The following is a 15,702-nucleotide window of genomic DNA, read 5'->3' as shown; positions in this document are numbered from 1 at the left end:
ATGTTTCTAGACTCTGGGGACCAGCCTGAATGTAACAGTTTTGTAGAAATTCTTTGCAAAAAAAAATTCAGGGTTTTCAGCCCATTCATCTCTATGGCAGTGTTAAACACATTTTCAGTCATATCTCTCAACCCAGAGCACCTACAACCACCGTTCGAAGGGTTCTTGACTCAGGGGACCAGCCTGAATGTAACATGCCATGAATTTCTAGCAATTCTTTGCAAAAAATATTTTTAGGGTGTTCAGCCTCATTCATGTCGATGGCTGGGTTGAAAACGCATTTTCATGCATATCTCTCGAACTCGAGCACGTAGAACCACCACTGAAAGTGATATAGACTCAGGAGAGTGCCCCAAACCACCTCCTAAAACGGCGCAGTGGTTCACTTAAAAACTTTGCCAAGCCACCTAGAACCGTCAAAATGGTGACTCCTTGTACAGGGGCCCCATGAGGCCCACAGCAAAAAAAATCCTGTGATATGCCCAGTCAAAAATGGCCAAAAACGACCCTTCTCGGGGTCATATCTCAATGACCCCAGGGCCTAGAATACAGGTTGAACTTCCTAGGGTCATGTCTGGGGCCCCTCTTTCACAGGGAGCCGTTCATTTTCAAATGCTACATTTTCAATTGATTTTCACATTTTCAGCATGGTGGCATGTCAGGTTGGATTTCCATAGCTTTTGAGCTCCAGGTTGGCGGCGGAGTGGCGTACAAACCCGTGACTGGTGATTTTCTTTAGCTGACAGTCATGTGCACATGAAGAGAGTGCTCCCTAGTTCCTTGCCCCAGGGGTCATGGAGATACGAGGTACGATAAGAGACAACCCCCTCCCTATGGCAAATCCCATTATAAAAACACCATCGGGATAAGGCTTGGCAAATGGCGGTCGTGGGTCAATTTCTTTAGCTAAGACTGTTATACATCTAAAGAGAGTGCTACTGAGTTCATTGGCCCAGGATTTGTGGACATATGGGATACGACAGGAGGCTCCCCCCGAACAAAAAATGTCTTACATGTTATATGTAAGACCTGAAACTTGCACATTTTGTAGTGTATTTATGCAAAAGATGATTTAAGTCCATTCGAAGTGTTTTGTGATCGCAATCTTGAGGTTTTATCTTGAGGTAAACATTATAAATGTCACACAATTATGTGGAGATCGGAAGTAAATGTTAACTTAAAAAAAATAATAATAATAATTTACAGTGCACACTATTTTGTATTATTTATACTAACTTTGCCGTATAGAAAGCAAATACAACTGTTTCCAAAGAGATTACCAAATACTTAGCTCTTTAATTCTGTACATCAAAATACTTGTAATTAAAAGTTTTAAGAATTAAGGCTACTGTTTGTTATTCTGTACTAAACCAGCAGTTTGTCACCCAAACTGTTGTGAGACATAAGTTATTTATTAAATAAATAAATAAAATTGAACACCCCTGGCCTACAGTATAAACTATCAGGAATAGATAAGGCAACTGTTGACTAACACAGTACAGTAAGATTTATTTGAAGTTGTTGAAGGGCATAAGCAAATGAAATGTCCTTTTTTTGGGGGGGGGATACCATGTTCCTTCTCAGAACTGTTTTTATATTAGCTTAACAAAGGAAAACGACTGCTTTAATTAATTTTCATATATTTATTTCAGGTTTCTTCATTGTAAAAGGAATGTTTTTTTGTAACATTCACATTTTATTTGTTTTTTCACAGAAAAAAAGTTTTCTTGGAAGAGTAAAACGTACATTCATTTTGATTCATGTACTAAGGCAGTGGTCCTCAAAGTCGAAGCCAGGCCATCGTGCCCGCAGCAGCTGTTCTTAAATTATGGGTCGTGAATACATTTCTGGCGGGTCGTAGCGTGGGAAAATAAAGAAAGCTTTAAACACGTTTTCCAACAAAAGCGCCAAAGTAGACTGTTGACAGTGCAGTTTGCTTATGCTGTGCTTAAGTGTATGTATGTCGCGAGAAGGCAGTGTGTAAGATAAGATCGTATGCAATAGTCAGCGTGCCCGCAAACAGCCAAGCAAGATCAATTTATGCCTGTGCCAAAATTTCTTTGAGGGCCACTGTACTAAGGGTTACTCTCAAATGAATTCACGATCCAGTTTATGGTAAACTGTGCATCCATGACTTAGAAACTCGACTGTCAGCGAAGCATAATATCCCCAAAACTGGGCTCAATTCAAAAACGCAGAATTTGGGACGTTATCTAAAAAGCAGAGCAGTCTGGAATTTGCGACGTTATAGAGTGGCCCGGGATTTGGAACGTTACCTGATAATTATAGCGCCCCAGAATTTGGGATGTTATTGGCAAACCAAATCGGCCCTGAATTTGGGACGTTATCCAAACCAAATTTGGAACATAAATGAAAACGGGCAGTCTATATTTAAAACTGTGATTACATTACAGATAAACGAATGTATCCTGTAACAAAACTGCAATAGTGTATATATTTGATATTAAAATCAAATATTGCGCAAATGATTAGTACAGCAAAATACCACGTTATATTTTAATTGAAAGGTTGTGGAAATCAGATCGATCTCTGATCGCAATGTTAAAAATGCCTGCAAGCTTTTCCACTTGTGTGACAACATATTCATGTGACAGACATGGACCAATCAAACTGGGCCTGGGTCATACCTCATGTAGACCCTTCATATTAACATACCTTATTCATTTCAATATTGTAAGATAATTTTTGGTTTATGATGAGACTTACCTGATTGCCCTCAGTAGGGATAACCGTGTCTTCATATTTAAGAACATAAGAACATAAGAAAGTTTACAAACGAGAGGAGGCCATTCGGCCCATCTTGCTCGTTTGGTTGTTAGTAGCTTATTGATCCCAAAATCTCATCAAGCAGCTTCTTGAAGGATCCCAGGGTGTCAGCTTCAACAACATTACTGGGGAGTTGATTCCAGACCCTCACAATTCTCTGTGTAAAAAAGTGTCTCCTATTTTCTGTTCTGAATGCCCCTTTTTCTAAACTCCATTTGTGACCCCTGGTCCTTGTTTCTTTTTTCAGGCTGAAAAAGTCCCTTGTGTCGACACTGTCAATACCTTTTAGAATTTTGAATGCTTGAATTAGGTCGCCACGTAGTCTTCTTTGTTCAAGACTGAACAGATTCAATTCTTTTAGCCTGTCTGCATATGACATGCCTTTTAAGCCCGGAATAATTCTGGTCGCTCTTCTTTGCACTCTTTCTAGAGCAGCAATATCTTTTTTATAGCGAGGTGACCAGAACTGCACACAATATTCAAGATGAGGTCTTACAAGTGCATTGTACAGTTTTAACATTACTTCCCTTGATTTAAATTCAACACTTTTCACAATGTATCCGAGTATCTTGTTAGCCTTTTTTATAGCTTCCCCACATTGCCTAGATGAAGACATTTCTGAGTCAACAAAAACTCCTAGGTCTTTTTCATAGATTCCTTCTCCAATTTCAATATCTCCCATATGATATTTATAATGTACATTTTTATTTCCTGCGTGCAGTACCTTACACTTTTCTCTATTAAATGTCATTTGCCATGTATCTGCCCAGTTCTGAATCTTGTCTAGATCATTTTGAATGACCTTTGCTGCTGCAACAGTGTTTGCCACTCCTCCTACTTTTGTGTCGTCTGCAAATTTAACAAGTTTGCTTACTATACCAGAATCTAAATCATTAATGTAGATTAGGAATAGCAGAGGACCTAATACTGATCCCTGTGGTACACCGCTGGTTACCACACTCCATTCTGAGGTTTTTCCTCTAATCAGTACTTTCTGTTTTCTACATGTTAACCACTCCCTAATCCATGTACATGTGTTTCCTTGAATCCCAACTGCGTTCAGTTTGAGAATTAATCTTTTGTGCGGGACTTTGTCAAAAGCTTTCTGGAAATCTAAATAAACCATATCATATGCTTTGCAATTATCCATTATCGATGTTGCATCCTCAAAAAAATCAAGCAAGTTAGTTAGGCACGATCTCCCTTTCCTAAAACCATGTTGACTGTCTCCCAGGACCCTGTTACCATATAGGTAATTTTCCATTTTGGATCTTATTATAGTTTCCATAAGTTTGCATATAATAGAAGTCAGGCTTACTGGTCTGTAGTTACCTGGTTCAGTTTTGTTTCCCTTTTTGTGGATCGGTATTACGTTTGCAATTTTCCAGTCTGTCGGTACCACCCCTGTGTCAAGAGACTGCTGCATGATCTTGGTTAGCGGTTTGTAAATTACTTCTTTCATTTCTTTGAGTACTACTGGGAGGATCTCATCTCATTTAGTGTGGGTATTATGCTGTTTTCGTTTTAGGTTTGTTGATGAAAGGTGCTGGTGCTAGTACTAGCAGGAATACGCAAACACTCAGCTGGTGTGCCCTAAACTAAACCTTTTATTTAAAAAAAAAAAAGCCTCCGAACAAGTGTAAAGCTAAAGCCAGAAGTTTGAGTTAAAAAAAAAAAAAAAAAAAAAAAAAAAAAAAAAAAAGTAAACTGAGTGAACCTGCAAAACAAACAAAACGGATACTATAGAGCAATCTGGAAGCTGCTTTAAATTAGTCATGTATTATAGTAACAGGCTACAATAAACCAGCATAGAGGGTTCTCCCCAGGCCTTTTCAAGTCGGCAGAGTGGCTGTCGCCACCCATCTGAAAAAACCCAATCCACCTGTTTTGCAGATGCTACAATATGTGCTTTTAACAATAAGGACTGGTTGTGCTTCTAGCAGACTAGATCAGTTGCGGGTTGCTGGGTGAATAAAATCTTGGAACCACATGACCGCTGTGTTACGTCTTGACACAACAGTTAACCAACCAACCAATCAGTTGAAGGGGCAGGTTTTCTGTGTTAAGCAATTTAGAGGGTAAAATGTTAAAAATGACTGCTAAAAAAATAACAAATTATTTTCAAAGTAAAAATAGTAACAATGAATGCAGGCGATCATCGCAATCCACTGCCTAATACTATATTTGCACTGGCTACTTTATTAAAAAAAAATCTTAATTATTTTCGGGTATTATCATTCAGTCCATCTTTTGTCGTATTATTTCACTGTAAGGTGATGTATAGTACATAATAGCTATACATAAGCAAGAGATTGGGGGTTCATTTATAGAGTCTGTATGCCCTTAAGAAGAAAGGCGTGATGGGATATCAGCTGTTGTCAGCTGACATACAAATGCTTAAGTGCAGAGGTGCTGAATTATTACACTGCGGTTTCATGCAAGTTATGATGGTGACCAAACATGTGTGAGTACTGTTGTGTTAAAAAAAAAAATGTTAATGAACAGTTGCATTAAATATATGCAGAATAGCGAAAAACAAAGTAGACGTGATTTCACGAAATGTCCTGAAAACTTAACATAAAGAAGAGTTTAATGAAGCAATAAACTCAATAATTAGCTAAAAAGGAAGTGAAAAGGTTACCCTTTTTTGTGAACTCGAATAGCCCTGCATTATCTTTCCCCAGTCAAATCGTAGTGCCAAAGTAAGCACAGTAATTTACAACAATAAAAAACAGTAATGAAAAGAAAATCGCAACTACATACAGTCAGTGAAAGACAACACATTATTCAGAATCTTTGTCGTATTATATATTTAAGGTAAAGCAAGTTTATTTTTCCGTTAAAAGTGCTCCCGGCTATAATGTTCTGCCGGCTATTCAGAATTTCTGGGGAGAACCCTGATGCTAAATGAGAACTTTGTTTCTTTTTTGCAGTTTTTTGATTATATAAATGTCAGTGCAATTTTAAATTGGAAGTGTTTCCTCATCAGAAACAATTTAAAATTCTGCCAAACACCTTATTCACTTTAAGCCAACATGTTTATTAAATAATTGCAATTTTAAAAACCATGAGCTGCTCAGACATGATTTGCCACTTACAATCGACCGCTGCAATAATGGGGGTGCCAGGAAAATATTAAATGCAGTCTCTTATTCATTTTACATTGTGTGATTGTGTAATGCATTTGTATGAGTGATGCAATAACACTATTTAGCTTCTTTATTCTAGTTTAAAAAAAAAAATAAAAAAAAAATTAAAGTGCAATAATGGCAGTTTGGTCAATAAAAGTATCTGTGTAGTTTTTAATGTATAGCTTTTAACGCTAAGTGTTTAAAAAACAACCCTGTAGTCCAGCTCACTCGAAGCTGCAGCTAATTTATGCGTGATGTCACACCTGGACAAGCTCGCCATCCCGCCTGCTGCTCACCCGCCAAAACACAACACACCCAGGGGAGAGATACCATAGTAAAAAGGTGTGTAATATATGGTTGCTCCAACACAGCAGGGCCATTGGTATCTCTCCACGAGTTTCCTAAAGAGCCGGTACAATGCTGACAATGGGTAAAGTTTCGTGAGGAAAATTCGAGCCTGCCTCCCTTTTTTGACCCCCCAAAGCTATAGAAGACTAATTTCTCTTGACTAAGTTAAGTTATTCGAAGCAGCTTTAATTTTACAAGTAATCCACATACATGCACACACACAATAAATACATTTCTAAATAAAGTTTCCATTTCTTATAACATGTTTGCCTATATGCAGGCTAGTCTGTACTGTGTAGGATAAAATAGCAATGGTATTGAGCTAATTTAACAAATTAATAGCATATTCAATATATTGAATGCATAAACATACATGCAAATTAAACTTAGAAGCATTAATTTCTTTGCGTGGGGCACGCACGTCTTCCACCTCCACATCCATCTCTGGCCGGGTCATGTGAGGACCTCTGTCTATTTCGATCACTGCCAAGTCGGTTCGGTCTCTACAAAGAAGACTCGTGGCTCAAAGTAGCTTCAGCACAGGAATCTGACAGCATATGTATACCTGTGTAGAGGTGTTAGCAAATGGAGTTTAGAAAAAGGGGCATTCAGAACAGAAAATAGGAGCACTTTTTTACACAGAGAATTGTGAGGGTCTGGAATCAACTCCCCAGTAATGTTGTTGAAGCTGACACCCTGGGATCCTTCAAGAAGCTGCTTGATGAGATTTTGGGATCAATAAGCTACTAACAACAAACGAGCAAGATGGGCCGAATGGCCCTTCGTTTGTAAACTTTCTTATCTCTGCTCGTTTGGTTGTTAGTAGCTTATTGATCCCAAAATCTCATCAAGCAGCTTCTTAAGAACATAAGAACATAAGAACATAAGAAAGTTTACAAACGAGAGGAGGCCATTCGGCCCATCTTGCTCGTTTGGTTGTTAGTAGCTTATTGATCCCAAAATCTCATCAAGCAGCTTCTTGAAGGATCCCAGGGTGTCAGCTTCAACAACATTACTGGGGAGTTGATTCCAGACCCTCACAATTCTCTGTGTAAAAAAGTGTCTCCGATTTTCTGTTCTGAATGCCCCTTTTGTCTAAACTCCATTTGTGACCCCTGGTCCTTGTTTCTTTTTTCAGGCTGAAAAAGTCCCTTGCGTCGACACTGTCAATACCTTTTAGAATTTTGAATGCTTGAATTAGGTCGCCACGTAGTCTTCTTTGTTCAAGACTGAACAGATTCAATTCTTTTAGCCTGTCTGCATATGACATGCCTTTTAAGCCCGGAATAATTCTGGTCGCTCTTCTTTGCACTCTTTCTAGAGCAGCAATATCTTTTTTATAGCGAGGTGACCAGAACTGCACACAATATTCAAGATGAGGTCTTACAAGTGCATTGTACAGTTTTAACATTACTTCCCTTGATTTAAATTCAACACTTTTCACAATGTATCCGAGTATCTTGTTAGCCTTTTTTATAGCTTCCCCACATTGCCTAGATGAAGACATTTCTGAGTCAACAAAAACTCCTAGGTCTTTTTCATAGATTCCTTCTCCAATTTCAATATCTCCCATATGATATTTATAATGTACATTTTTATTTCCTGCGTGCAGTACCTTACACTTTTCTCTATTAAATGTCATTTGCCATGTATCTGCCCAGTTCTGAATCTTGTCTAGATCATTTTGAATGACCTTTGCTGCTGCAACAAAGATACTGACAACATGCCCCACATGTCATCCAGTTCCTATCCAGTTTTAAATAACTTTAGCATAACTGAGGCAGAAGTGTTAAAGGGACTAGGAGCTCTTAAAATAAACAAATCCCCTGGGCTGGATGAGATCCTCCCAGTTGTACTCAAAGAAATGAAAGAAGTTATTTACAAACCGCTAACCAAGATCATGCAGCAGTCTGTTGACACAGGGGTGGTACCGACAGACTGGTAAATTGCAAACGTAATACCGATCCACAAAAAGCCACTAAGCCTGACTTCTATTATATGCAAACTTATGGAAACTATAATAAGATCCAAAATGGAAAATTACCTATATGGTAACAGGGTCCTGAGAGACAGTCAACATGGTATTAGGAGGGGGAGATCGTGTCTAACGAACTTGCTTGATTTTTTTGAGGATGCAACATCGACAATGGATAATTGCAAAGCATATGACATGGTTTATTTAGATTTCCAGAAAGCTTTTGACAAAGTCCCGCACAAAAGATTAATTCTCAAACTGAACGCAATTGGGATTCAAGGAAACGCATATACATGGATTAGGGAGTGGTTAACATGTAGAAAACAGAAAGTACTGATTAGAGGAAAAACCTCAGAATGGAGTGTGGTAACCAGTGGTGTACCACAGGGATCAGCATTAGGTCCTGTGCTATTCCTAATCTACATTAATGATTTAGATTCTGGTATAGTAAGCAAACTTGTTAAATTTGCAGATGACACAAAAGTAGGAGGAGTGGAAAACACTGTTGCAGCAGCAAAGGTCATTCAAAATGATCTAGACAAGATTCAGAACTGGGCAGACACATGGCAAATGACATTAAATAGAGAGAAGGTACTGCACGCAGGAAATAAAAATGTACATTATAAATATCATATGGGAGATACTGAAATTGGAGAAGGAATCTATGAAAAAGACCTAGGAGTTTTTGTTGACTCAGAAATGTCTTCATCTAGACAATGTGGGGAAGCTATAAAAAAGGCTAACAAGATGCACTGATACATTGTGAAAAGTGTTGAATTTAAATCAAGTGAAGTAATGTTAAAACTGTACAATGCACTAGTAAGACCTCATCTTGAATATTGTGTGCAGTTCTGGTCACCTCGCTATAAAAAAGATATTGCTGCTCTAGAAAGAGTGCAAAGAAGAGCGACCAGAATTATTCCGGGCTTAAAAGGCATGTCATATGCAGACAGGCTAAAAGAATTGAATCTGTTCAGTCTTGAAAAAAGAAACAAGGACCAGGGGTCACAGAAACTAGGAGGCACTTTTTTACACAGAGAATTGTGAGGGTCTGGAATCAACTCCCCAGTAATGTTGTTGAAGCTGACACCCTGGGATCCTTCAAGAAGCTGCTTGATGAGATTTTGGGATCAATAAGCTACTAACAACCAAACGAGCAAGATGGGCCGAATGGCCTCCTCTCGTTTGTAAACTTTCTTATGTTCTTATATTCTCCTTCTCTCCTGTATCTAATGTTGAGGACTGTGGGGGTAAATCATCATCCACCTCAAAACTTCCACACGAAAAACACCTGAACTGGTAACATCGCTTTCACTTCTGTCCTCCATCTACTGCATTAGTTTACATCAGTGAATGTCCTGGTGTGACGTCACGCATGCACGCTGTTCCGGGTCGAGGTCTCGAAGGATTTTGAAAATGGTCTAACCACAAATTTGCTTTTTAGTCCCACTATAAGTATCAAATGTGAATGAAACTTTCAGAACATGTATAGAAAGTTTAGCTGCACTCAACAATTACTTTATGTCATTGCACCCCACCTTTAATGATGGACTGTTTTGTTAAAAGACAAATAAATAAGTTAGGAAGTATGTATTCATATCCTATCGTGTTGATTCTTCGTTCAAGAACCACTTGGTGTATTATAATGAGCTATGTTGTGCTTTTGGTCTTATATTATGATACAAGTTAGATACCTCTGTTACGATACAATATATCATGTAAAGAAAGTATCACATCGATACGCGATAAGAGTACACCCCTAGAAAACGCAGAAAAGTTACGTAAAAGCAGATCTTTTAGTTACAGGTTGGTAATATATATATAAGAAGGGGTGAAACTATACTAATGTCACAATATGATATGTATCAAGATATTCATGTTGAGATACAATATGTATCACGATACATGTGGTGGTTCTGATGGGATATTTGTATGAGGCATAATAAGATAAAATGTTAATTTTAAAGATGGACCATTTTGTAAAAGGACATTAATTAAATCTTAGGGAGAACATGTATTCATACCAACTATAGAAACACGTTTATTTGAAAACCACTTGGTGAACTACAGTGTTGTTTAGGTGCTTTTGGTCTTGTATTATTGACAAATAAATGTTACACAAGCTCATATCATTAAAATAGTGTTCATATGTTGTGATGATGTTGATGTTTTATCTTGTTTGTTAAATTGACACTCTTCTTTTTACATTTGTATCCACAGTTGTGCTTGTTATCAAAGTTCTTCAAGCCTGTCCTTCAGTACCTTGAGCTGGATATGATGGATATTTGTAAAGAAAATGGCGCGTTCGATGCAAAGCACTTTTTATGTTATTACTATTACGGTGGCATGATCTACACAGGACTAAAAAACTTTGAAAGGGCTCTCTATTTCTATGAACAGGTAATTTTTTATTTAAAAAATAATTGTCTGGAAAACTAACTGTTAATGTATTTTAAAGTAGTAGTTCATGAATCATACCTTTTCTCCATTAGCTAAATATGTCTCAAAAGTGTTTCAGTGATGAAAGAAACTCGTGTCATAGCACACATATATGTTCTGCAGAGTTGTAACCAAGTCACTAAAATTGGGAGTCGAGTCATTTAGGTGTAAAGAGAGTCGAGTCACCTATCTAGCTTGAGTCACTTCGAGTCATTAGTTCCAACAGTTCAAGACAGCTTGATTCAATCCAATTTTAAGGCATACAGTAAAAAGATAGTATAGTACAGCCTCGATATAAGAACCTGTTGGGGTCCAAGATTTTTCTGAAGTCGACTTGGATAAATTAATCAGACCTGTTTCTATTCTTTTTTTATTATTAGGCTATTACAGTAGCCCCCACCCCCATACCAGACCATGATCGGTAATTAAACATTTAAAAGCACATCAGCCAAGTTTCAGTTTTGTTTTGATGTTAATTTAAGCCTTGGTTCCATATGTTGAAAAACTAGAGAGGGTCTGAAAAAAATTCGAGCCTCTGAAACTTGACTTGGTGCTTGACCCATTATTAGATTTAGTTGATGGGCATGCAATGGACATAATGTGCATTTGGATATTTGTACCTTACAAGCTTCTGGACCCCACCAGTCTCGCCACGCATTACACTAGCTCCGTCATAGCTCTACAATTATTTTAGCCTTTTCACGTTCTTCTGTGAATATGGCATCTAGCTGTTGCATAACGGCAGTGGAAATAGCTTCACATTTCCATGTTTCAACTCGGTGAACCCAAAAAAACGCTCAACACATCCACTTCTGGGAACAATGCACCTAAAAACTAGTACACTTTGGGAAACATTTGTAATGTCACTGGTTTCATCCACTTAAATAGCAACATAATCTGTCCTTTTCAGTTCTTTAACAATATTTTCCCTGCAAACCTGTAACATGCAGCCTAGAAGTTCATTTTGAACAGTCTTTGAGGTGCCTTTAAAGACTGTTGCCATCTTCAAGTGTGTTTCCATGACCTGGTCAATCTTTGAAACAAAATCCAAGAAACACACCAGGATTAGATGGTGATGTTTCATCATGACCTCATAGGGCCAATTCAAATGCTGAACTTTATGCACTCAGTGATGCGTGCAAGTATGTGTTGGTTTTTAGACACTTCTTCATTGTGCTTCTTTATGGTGTTTCGGTAAGCACTGTTAAGTTGGACAGCAATATTCACTCTACCTGTCATACCGAGATGCATTTCACATGTTTTATGAACTTTAGAAACCACATGCTTTGATTTGAAGGACAGATGTTGTAGGTCTGTAACTCCAGTTCTTGGCCATTCTGCATCCGTGTCACCCCGAGCCTTAGCAAAAAGGAGACAAGGAAACCAAAACAGTGCATTGTGGCTTTCACTTGCACAACCCCATGGCCTTGACTTGTTAAATGTTCGAGTATATGCTTGTCCTCTGTCACACTGTTTACATGCACTAATTTTATGGGAGGTCTGCAGAGTCCCAACCTTTTGATTTGGAGTTTCTGCACTTCCTCCAGTGTAGCAAAATTATTTGCTAACAGAAATTCTGCTGTATTCATGTCTTTAGAATATTAAAACCTTGCAATATGTATATATTTAAAAAAAAAAAAACATGAAATGTACTCGTTTAAGGTGTCTCTAAATCCAAATTCAGGAAAACTTATGAATATATAATAATAATAATAATAATAAATAAATAATAATAATAATAATAATTGTATTATTTAAATACTTAATGACTTAAATTTAATACAATCCAACTCAAGAACAGGAAACAATAAAATCTTAAATGGAAGTCCTAATTAAGGCCAATGAATGAAACAAAAAATGTAATCAACAAGTGGATTTAAAAAATGTATTTTCAGGAAACGGTATACAATTAAGAAGAAGAAAGAAACCTGACATGGATCAACAGGATTTTATATTTATTTATTAACCGATTTTCTTAAGCAGCCAGTAGTGGCAGAAGACTGATCTAATAGTTAAAAATAAAGACAAATGACCTGACTCAAACAGACAGGATTTAATATTTCTTTATTAACCGATTTACTCAAACAGGCAGAAGTGGCAGAGAAGACTGATGATCTAATCTAGAAAAATAAAGAAAAAAGACCTGACACGGAAAAACAGGATTTAAAAAATATATAAAATATTATAAATACACATATACTGTACGCTATATTTAATAACTGATTATCCTAAACAGGTAGTGGTCAGTACTCGAAAAATTAACAACAAAACTGCCGAATGCAGCAACAAGCACTGCTTAAAGCAGCAGCATCGAGAGAAAACAGGATAAATAGCGCAAAATAAAGACATATTAAAACTATGAAAACAACAATATGCGGAATGTGAAATCAAATGTGAAAATAGATAGACGAAGAGAGACAAGAATAATTCGACTATTTTTTAGAATAGTTAATATGGATATCGAATATCAATATGGAAACAGGTTAAACGTGTTCTTTCGTTTTGCAAAGCAACAGTGCAAGACTGAGAGATAAAGTTTTGTGCGGCTTGTATTTAGCCTTGGTTATCTTGACACATGCGCACTGATCGCCGTGTTCGCTACCAGGCTGCGCTCCATCCAGACCTTTTTAAACCAATCATAACCAGTCCTGGCTGACGGCTGGTTGCTACTGCGCATGTGCAAAGCGTTTTTAGGCGCTCGCATTTCTGAGCAAGCACAGCCTGTCTTCAGACTATTAAACAGATAGGATTGATGTGCCAGTGTCACGTGAGTGGGGGAAATGAAACGCACGTCACCCAGACTATGAGAAGCGCAATTCATTTACAAGAATGCTGGGGGTTCAGCGAATATGCGAACACTGGTAACCAACCGCCAGTGGTTTGTACGAGCTAACATCAACACCAATTTTGTGGCATTTTGGTTTCAGCGCCAACGTAATTTACTATATGAAACTTGATTTAAAAAAAATAAAAATTAAAAAAAAACTTTACGTGCTGTAGTTGGGATACGGGTTTGTTGTAGTATATAGCATGATGGGTATATAGCGGTGTGGTAATGTACTGTATGTCCATTGCGCTCTGACATACTAGTATTAATAATTACTGTACCTTGGTCCTAAATATTCTCTCCCTGACTGGTCCAAAAAACTGGTCAAAATGAGAGACTTGTCATTGTACAGACACATTTTTTTATATATATACTGTTATGTTAATATTAACTGGAGTAAAATTACTTAACGGTCAGGGTGCTTAGTCTTCAAATGTTGGGTGAAGTTAGACGATGTTCAAAGTTTTTCGCTTTTTGCTTTACAGTGCAGACGAGGTGCAGCCTGCTTGTTCTTCTCCCGGTCAATAGTGTAATCTTTGAAAGAGAACTCCACCACCGCAGGTACTTTCAAGTGTGCTGCTTTCCGTATTGTCGAATATACAATTAATTTACACGATGTCTTCTTCCCACCTCATATTACGTTTGATTCCGGCTTTCTTCTTATGACGTTTTGATCATAGAATGGTGCTAGGCTAGAAAAGTGTTTCCTTAGCAACGGTCTTGACATTCACTGCACGAGCCTGTTCTGTTTATGCTACAAGAGACTGCTTGTAGAGAGGGGCTGCCGCAGCGTACGTTTTGATTTTTAAAATGTATTTTATCACAGACAATGACTCGAGTCAGATGGAGACTTTTGTGTGAGACTCGAGTCGAGTCACGTCTTTTGAGCATTGAGTCGAGTCTTTTCTTGCAGGGACTCAAGTTGAGTCATTTGATGAAAATGAGTCGAGTCATCAAAAATTGCGACTCAACTCGAGTCATTACAACTCTGATGTTCTGTTTCAGACTTGTCTAGTACTACTGTAGGTAAACAAAGCTCTCAATTTCTATGCCTTATTCTGGGTCATTTCACCTCAACAGTGTCTTCTAGGTCAAAGTATGTTACTGGCTGAAATCATGTGGGTCAGGTGGCCAAGCAGGTGCAACACTAACTGAAGGCTTGGCTCCAAACAGATTTTTTTTAAACCAGTTTAATACCAAATATCACGTTTTTACTGTAACATGCATTTGTTTCAAAAGTGGACACTTGAGACTTGTGTAACAAATGGAAGTACACAACGTTCTCTTTCAGGGAACCAGGGTTATGGTAATAACCTAACGTTCCCTTTCAATTCGAATGACAACCATTACCGAATGAAAGCTGTACCAAAGCCGTCGTGGCTCCAGATTACTGACAGTACAGCCCCACGGCGATAGCATCAGAGCCCACATGACCCCTAAGGGCATGCCGCCTGCAACACTCTAGAGCCCAGAGAGGGTTTTGCTCGGTTTGCAACATCAAGGCGGTAAAAACGCACAAATGTCTGCCTACCTGTCCATGTAGCAGCATTGCATAAGTCATCTAAGGAGGCGCCATGAAGGAAAGCCCACGAAGTTGCCTGGCCCCTGGTAGAGTGGGCCGTTATGCCCCCCGGTAACGGGGAATCCGTCTGTTGATAGGCCAAGCGTATTGCATGTGTCATCCAGTGCGCTAGATGTTGCTTCGATAGGGCCTGACCTCTAGAGCGGGACCCAAAGCAGACAAACAGCTGCTTAGAATGTCTCCAGGACGCCATCGTATCCAAATAACAGCGCAGAAGGCAGGAAGGCGCGAGAACTTAGAAGCAACCTCCGTGGCCTTGTGGGACCTTTCAAGGCGCACATCAGTGGTCGCTCCGAACATCTGCCCTGGTGTAATAGGGGCATCTAGCAGTGCTGCCTTCTCAGTCACGGTGACCTTGGCCTGTGTTAGCCAGAGATGTCTGTGCGCGGCTACCAGTGCCACTAGAGACCTACCTGATGCCTGACCTAACTCCCCCATTAGGTCGGTGATCGCAGTTGTTACCACCAGTAACTCCCCTGTGTCTGCCTCAGTTGCCCGCTCCAGCAGCTTCTCAGCCAGCTGTGTCTGGAAAAGGACCAGTATAGCCATTGCATTGGCTGCTGTAGCTGACAGTGCCGTGGACACGTATGCTTTTTTCAGCATGGTGTCTGTT

At 38.7% G+C, this 15,702-nt stretch overlaps 1 protein-coding gene across 5 annotated transcripts in view; it reads left to right on the top strand.

Annotated features, from left to right (window-relative positions):
• Positions 1 to 15,702, top strand: part of LOC121330996 (COP9 signalosome complex subunit 3-like) — a 50,689-nt gene that overhangs the window by 14,745 nt on the left and 20,242 nt on the right. For 4 of the 5 annotated variants that reach the window (XM_041278073.1, XM_041278072.1, XM_041278076.1 and 1 more), the window contains one exon: positions 10,462 to 10,641. The exons of the other annotated variant lie outside the window; for it this stretch is intronic. In XM_041278073.1, the coding sequence (XP_041134007.1) occupies positions 10,462 to 10,641 (180 nt within the window). The remainder of the gene's footprint in view (positions 1 to 10,461; positions 10,642 to 15,702) is intronic. 5 annotated transcript variants of the gene reach the window in all.

The sequence above is a fragment of the Polyodon spathula genome, chromosome 18 (assembly GCF_017654505.1).
Source record: "Polyodon spathula isolate WHYD16114869_AA chromosome 18, ASM1765450v1, whole genome shotgun sequence".
Lineage (NCBI taxonomy): Eukaryota > Metazoa > Chordata > Actinopteri > Acipenseriformes > Polyodontidae > Polyodon > Polyodon spathula.
This window is presented reverse-complemented; position numbering and strand designations above follow the sequence as displayed.